The sequence below is a fragment of the Euphorbia lathyris genome, chromosome 7, assembly GCF_963576675.1.
Source record: "Euphorbia lathyris chromosome 7, ddEupLath1.1, whole genome shotgun sequence".
In the NCBI taxonomy this organism is placed as follows: Eukaryota; Viridiplantae; Streptophyta; class Magnoliopsida; order Malpighiales; family Euphorbiaceae; genus Euphorbia; species Euphorbia lathyris.
This window is the reverse complement of record NC_088916.1, coordinates 5,446,732-5,453,950: the sequence shown is the minus strand read 5'-3', so window position 1 is coordinate 5,453,950 and position 7,219 is coordinate 5,446,732. Positions and strand designations below refer to the sequence as shown.

At 35.8% G+C, this 7,219-nt stretch overlaps 1 protein-coding gene across 1 annotated transcript; it reads right to left on the bottom strand.

Annotated features, from left to right (window-relative positions):
• Positions 1 to 1,170: 1,170 nt before the first annotated feature.
• LOC136235052 (uncharacterized) lies at positions 1,171 to 6,907 on the bottom strand. The gene is made up of 10 exons (XM_066024567.1): positions 6,695 to 6,907; positions 3,634 to 5,841; positions 3,390 to 3,528; positions 3,200 to 3,288; positions 2,830 to 3,074; positions 2,551 to 2,637; positions 2,357 to 2,453; positions 1,954 to 2,216; positions 1,544 to 1,598; positions 1,171 to 1,452 (listed from the first exon to the last, which is right to left on the bottom strand). The coding sequence occupies exons 1-10, from the start codon at positions 6,761 to 6,763 to the stop codon at positions 1,255 to 1,257; spliced, it is 3,450 nt and encodes a 1,149-aa protein (XP_065880639.1). The 5' UTR covers positions 6,764 to 6,907; the 3' UTR covers positions 1,171 to 1,254.
• Positions 6,908 to 7,219: the final 312 nt, after the last annotated feature.

Sequence of the window (7,219 nt, the reverse complement as noted above, 5' to 3'; positions counted from 1 at the left end):
CCCTAACATTGATAAATTTGGTCAATTTGAAATTAATTCATCAAACTGTCTTCTCGGTCATGAATCTTGTCATCTACACTTCACCCGTGCGTCATTTTATCAGCAACAAATCACAATCATATGTCGTGATGTGAAAAAAAATAAAAAAAAATTGTCTTTTGTACGAATTAGACAAAAATTTCAAAAAATTCACCGAATTTATAAATATTAATCTTCAATTCTATTATTAAATTACAAAAAACATGAAATCCTTTTTTTTAAAACGAATTGATATGTAACTGGTGCAAAATAAGGAACAAAAATATTTGTATTTTATAATAGTGTCTGAAATTGACCCAAATCATCAACATTAGGGGTAAAATTGCTCTGGGCAGCCATAAATGCAGTGGCGTATGGGGGCATTGGAGGCAGTTGTCCCCACTGATATTTGTATTTTTTTTTTAAATTCAGGTATTAATTTTGAAGTTTTAGAGCTTTACCCCATTCACCAACGAGATTTAGGATTTACTGGTTCCATAATTGAGGATGAAAAATGGTTTTAAATTTAATATTTATTAATTTTATACTCCGTCATCCAATGGTGAAAATACACCAAGTAATGGTACTTTGTTAAAAAAAAGTATAAGTATCACTTTTTATTAAAGGGCTAAGCTATCAAAATAGGCCAATAGATTTTGTTTTTGGGAAAGTATCAATTTAGATTCCATTACATAATAACACGAATATAGGTTTAACGTTAAAAAATTATACCAATCCGTCTCGATGCCTAAATTGATACCATTTTTTAAACGTTAAGCCTGTATTATTTTGTATGTGAAGCCTAAATTGATACCTCAACAAAAAGTTCATAAGAACTAGCAGGATGTTTGTTAGAAGGGATATAGGAGGTGGGATATGGATAAAAAGCACGAGATAAGTTATCTTGTGTTTGTTTGGGAGATAGAAGAGTGAGACGGATGAGGGACAAACTTCTTATCCCTCAAATCCTATACCCAGGAGAGGGGTGATATAAGGAGATGGGATAAGCTCCTGTGCGTTTTAATAGGATGGAAAAATCCAACTTTTATCCATATCCCTATCCCTATCCCAATCGAATACCAAACCGTCGGTAGAGTTATTACTGAATGCTAAAGAACAGGGCTTTAATAGGATTTCCAAAACTGAGGGCAATTGATCGAATAATCTTAAGAAATACAAAATTCTGTGATACAATAAATATTACACTTGTGGATAACCAAAACAAAAAATAACATATCATGGAACCAATCTCCTCCTTTTATAATGGTATCTCAATTTTTCAGTAAGCTCAAATTTTACTGGACTGTCTTCTACGATCGCCATGTTAACATCATTAGTGATATTATTCTCCCTCGGCTGCTTCTCTCCATTGGATTCGTCAACCGAGCAATCTTTGTTAACTTTGTCCGCACAAGGTCCCGCTTCACCTATCAACTGTTGACAATAAACAGCAATCAGATAATGAATTAAGAAGTATGTGCTAATTGTATACGAGAACTAGAGAGTAAATATAAGCGAAAGATACCGAAACTACGAGCTTAATAGCTTCAGCGTCACTTCTACTCTTTACTGCAGTAACACTGGTAGATTAAAAGAGGTTAGTATAACGTAGTCATTCTCAAACTTTTAACACATATTGATTGATATCATGTTCTAGCATGTTTAGTTGAAAAAATAAGCACCATTATGCAACCCCATTGTGCCTCAAAAGCCACCATTAACCAACTGGAGCATAGACTAAATAACCGTTGAACTACTAGACCCGAAAACCAATGGACCCAAGTCAGTGGACCTGATAGCTAGACTCGCAACAGATAAACATGTAATGCACACTAAACACTCATTTAATGACCTGTGATTGATCTTACTAATTCTATGCAAATTTTAAATTAAGATCTTTCCTATTTGGGAATTTAAAGAAAAGACAACACATACTTAGCTTGACCTTGCTCCGAAGTTCCAGTCTGAGTTTGGTGCATTTGAAATAGACCTTTTGATGGGCATGGTTCAGCAGAAGGGATTTGCATCAGTTTCTTGTGACACATGACAGTACCCGGAAAATTCAAAAATATGTGGTCTACTAGCGATAATTTCTGAGAGTCCATCATTTCGGAAAAACCAAATGGACCAGTCCATGTATTCAACACAGAAGAAACAGCAGGCAAAACGAGTTTCTCAATTCCTAATTCCATGAGCTTCTGAAGAAAACAAAATATAAAAGAAATCAGTTACGAATCAACTAATCAGTCGCATTCCCTATCTCTTGAACAATACATTTCTTTATTTCATTTTCTATTAGAGGCCATTTCTACTAAAGCCAACTCAAACAAAAATGTACCTTTTCCAATATATTTATTAGTTTGCGACACATTCCATGTCGACGGTACTGCAATCTAGTAGCCACGAACGGTAATTCTGCCAACTTCTCCCAGACCCTTGAACAAGAAAAGAACATTTAGTTATTATCGTATCATTCAGCAAACGCAAAAGCAAAGAAGGTCAATAGATCCTTGAGGTTTAATTTTTCTCTACCTAATAGTAGCCACGGAAATAAATTCATCTTCTTTCCGCAGAACTATTGTATAAAATCCTTCAAAATTCAGACGTTTGAGGTTTGCCCTGCAAAAGTTGAAGTAACAAGAATTAAACTTAGCAACTGACAGTAATTTCACCCGTGTCGGTGATTGGTGACTACATTACATAGTTCGTGACAGTGGTGAAGGTAGCATAAAAATAAAGTTCACAATGTTACAACAAAACTTATTCGTACCTTCTATTGAAAATAACATCTACAACAAAACTTATTCGTACCTTCTATTGAAAATAACATCCCTAAGAAGATCTCTCTTGCTGTAAGGGTCTTTAACAGGCTCAAAGCATTCATGCATCATGTCCACTGCCATATTGAGTTTGCTGCAGTTCTCTATCCAGGCTTCATCATTAAAAGCATCAAGCTTATGACTGTCCGAGTGATTCGGTTTTAACAATGTCCAAGTAAGGTTGTCTGAACCCGCTACAATTGGTTTTCCTAGAAGCTCATTCAGACCCGAAAAGATCTGCAATATTTTAGCATCAATGTTTAGCCCTACAGAAAACTATCAATGGTGCGGGTGATGTAAGATTAAGCAAATTTTCTTAGACCCAAATGTATACAGAAAATGAATACTATATCTGTAGTTACCTCTTTGCACTTTTTGGTACAAAACCAATTTTCTCTTGTAGTCATTTTTAAGGAGGGGTTTCCCTTATTCCGGATACACCAAATATGATCTGTACCAAATAGAAAGAAGGCATGTAAAAGACAATTCAAACAATTAGTGAAGTAAATTAGATTGTTGCAACTTGCAAGATAGCATATTAAGTTCACCAACATTTTTTCTTGCACTGAGTACAGTTCAGAGCAGCAGCATCTTCGATTGAAAATTCAGTGTCTACTTTCAGTTTATTATGGCCACAAATTTTACAACAGCATGATGGGCAGAACCATTCTTCTTCTTCTTTTGGAATATCCTATAGAAACGCAAAAAGATAATTAATGTAAAAAGAAAGGATGTTGTCAAACATTATATATCAAACATACAACTCTTAAAATTGAATACAAAATATATGACTTACCACCAAACCAATGCAACTGTTATGGAATGATGAAGGACACCCATCACATAATAAAAGAGCCCCGCCATACTGACAAATTGAACATATATCATCATTTAACTCATGATCCGGACTGCCTTTTAAATTTTGAACCGGTTTTTCCACAAATTTTTCCATCTCTTTGTGTATAAGTTTCTTCTGGCAATCTAACAAAGACCTTCCATCGTCCAAAAATATGTTGGCAGCCGGACTGTCGTAGTCGCCATTGACATGAAATTTAAAGCCACGAAGATTATATACCTCGCAACAGCAATTGCACTGGATTCCCTCTCGAGTTATACGACCTCCAGCAGTTGAATGGGTGTCGCTTCCGCTATAGAAATGTACTTTTGCTCTTGGTAAGACAATATTATTGTCTATCAACCAAGACAGGACTGTTAGAGGCTTCTCATCTGAGGGATCAGGATCTGCAACCTGCTTCACTCTTTTGCTTGTTCCAAGAACACGGCTTCTGGTTTTCCGAGCATCTGAAATGTCCAATTGTTTATCTAAAGAAGATGATTGTAATCTTTTCTTTCTTTTCCTGGACTTCAATATTCTCAAAGAACTTCTCTGACAGGCTGCATCTGCCTGAACCTTGCTTACTGCCTCCCCACGTCTACTTGTAGAAGCAGAAGTTCCCATAGAAGCTATGCAGGCCATCCGAAGTGAATTATGAATTTTCCCTCCTGGTGAAATATAGCGCAATTCAAGCCTGCCAGAATGGTCAACTCGCTTAAATTTCCATCCCACAGCTGAAAGATGCTTCTTTGCTCTCCATGTCATTTCCGTAAAGCCTTTTCTTTTCTTAACGATGATTGGTGACTTTGTGTACCACTCTAGAGCTGCTTCTGGGCAGTATTCGGGTTCGATATAAACTAGATTAGGATTAGAAGAAACCGGAGGAACCTGATTCTCTGGTAGCTCCTCAGAAAGAGGGGATGGTGAATCATCAGGGCTAGTTAATGGACCTCCATTCTCATTTTGAGTGATCGAAGAATTTTTTTTTGCATGATCATTCAAAAACAAACAGACTTGACGAAGAGAATAGTACGCTTTCCCATCAGGAGAAGTGTAACAGAATCGAGTCTGTTCTTGCTTTATGTACTCAATTTTCCACCGTAGATGTAGAAGATGTTTCCTAACATCAACGATACAAGAAACTTCATGCTTCCTCTTTTTCTGTAAATATTTAGTAATAGCATCTGGGCAAAATTCAGGTCCAGGAACCATGTCCGAGCCAGCAGGTAGCCAATTAAATTTCTTGGAATTCGAAGGCTTCCACTCTCCACTTATATTATTGCAACCTGAACTAGAAACAACTCCCACCTTGTCTGAAGGATGAGTATCAAATTTCTCATTCTGCATTCCAGGTACAGCTGATAAATCCTGAGGCAAAACACTAACTGCTTCTTGACCTACGGATACACGAGGCAAAACACTTACTGCTTCTTGTTCTTGACAAACAGCTTCTTGACAAATGGATACATCTGGTTGACGTTTCTGCACATTAATAAAATTAGCAGACTCTACCAACCCTTGTAACTCCGGAAGGTGTGTTAGATTTGAAATACGACCCATAAAATGTTTAAGTTTATCACCAAATGTCTCCAACACCAAAATGTTCCATAATTCTTTATCATCGCAAGTCCAGTCACCAAGTTTCTGAAATTTGTCTTTCTGTCTCAATTCTAACCAGAATTCCTTTGGCTTAAAATGAAAACAATTAGCATCTTCAAGCTGCTCAAGCGATTCCAAGAAAAACCATTTCCCACGATTCTTCCACGACCCACTAACATCATTCCAATCTTGACTAATCCTCATATTAGCAACCGGAGTCAGCATTTCATCCGCCAACTCCGGGAAAAATACATTCCTCCCGGAGCCATCTTCACAGTCAAAAATCACACCTTCCCACCAACCGTCGTTATAATGCACATCCACGCACCTTCCATAACAGATATCCCCATTTACGATGTTAATGGGAGGTGGAACTGGCCTTATGCGCCCACGAAGATTAGAAACTTCATTCTCATTAACCCTCAAAGTTTCTTCAAAATAGTTAGATTCATCCTCAACAAGCATGTGATCGTATTTAATAACATATTCGATTTCTGAATCGAATAACTGGTTTTCAATTATAACTCCGCTGTGCCAGGAGCCCAGTAACCCGTCCTCTTCGCTCCTTACCTGCATTTGTTTGAAATCTTAGCAATTTATCATTTTCACTCCTGTAACTGAATTTGGAGCACTTGGCTCACATACTTCAATTTCTATGTATAACCAATGAAAAGTTCAAATAACCAATAAAACGCAACTTTGTAACCAATAAAACGCAAAAAACCATTGAAACCAAAAACATCAATCTATGTTGCACGGAAACAGGTATGGACACGGAAACTGACCCCGGAAAGGTTATTCCTAAAACATAACGCCTAGATACCAAAATAGACACGGACACAAAACCAATAAAACGCAACTTTGTAACCAATAAAACGCAAAAACCATTAAAACTTAAAACATCAATCAATGTTGCACAGAAACAGGTATGGACACGGAAACAGATACTGGAAAGATTATTCCTAGAACATAACGCCTAGATACCAAAATGGACACGGACACGAAACCGACACGAAAAGCAGAAACGCTACTGACTCCAAATGTCAGTGCAACATAGACATCAATGAAACTGGAATTCAAAATAACCATTAAAACTAAAAACATCAATGAAACTGGAAATCAAAATAACCATTAAAACCAAAAACATCAATGAAACTGGAATTCAAAATTAAAACAACAAATTCACTGAATCTGGAATTCAAATTAACAAATTAAAATGTATCAAACATCAGTTTTATCCCCAATCATCAAAATCCTAGCAGCAATCATCATCAAAATAGCAACTACTGAAAAGAAGTTTCAGAGTATAAGAATTATAATGCAACGACGGAAATTAAAACTAAAAACATGATCGAAACTGGAAATCAAAATAACGAAACAAAAAAGTTCAAATAACCATGAAAATCAAAGAAAACAAAATTACCTCAACTCTGTCATATATACTAAATCTCTTTCGTCGAAGAAGAGAGCTGCAACTTTCCGGCAGCGTCATTGAGCTGAGAAATTCAAACTTGAGAGTTATCGTTCGGACTGTTCTGGTGTCGGAGTGAGAAATTTTTCTGAATTTAAGGAGTGTTTGGCTGAGTGAGAAATTCCGGAGAATGCTTCGTTACGCTGTTGAAACACATGCATATAAATCCAGTGAAATATGTGTAATGATCAAAATAGCCCTAACTGGCACATAGTAAGTAAGGAAATAAACAGCTATTTGTTTGAAAAGAAATAAGAAAAAAGGGAAATAAATATAATTATGCCTTTTCAGAATTATTTAATATTGAAATTTAGATAAAAACAAAGAGAGGTTCTCTGCATGTAAGAAATGTGGCGGTTGATTTAAAAAATTCATTTTTAAAATAAAACAAATTTAAAAAATTCTAAATATTTGTAATAAAAAAAATAATTTCAAAAAATAATAATAACAATAATAATAATAATAACATACAGAGAG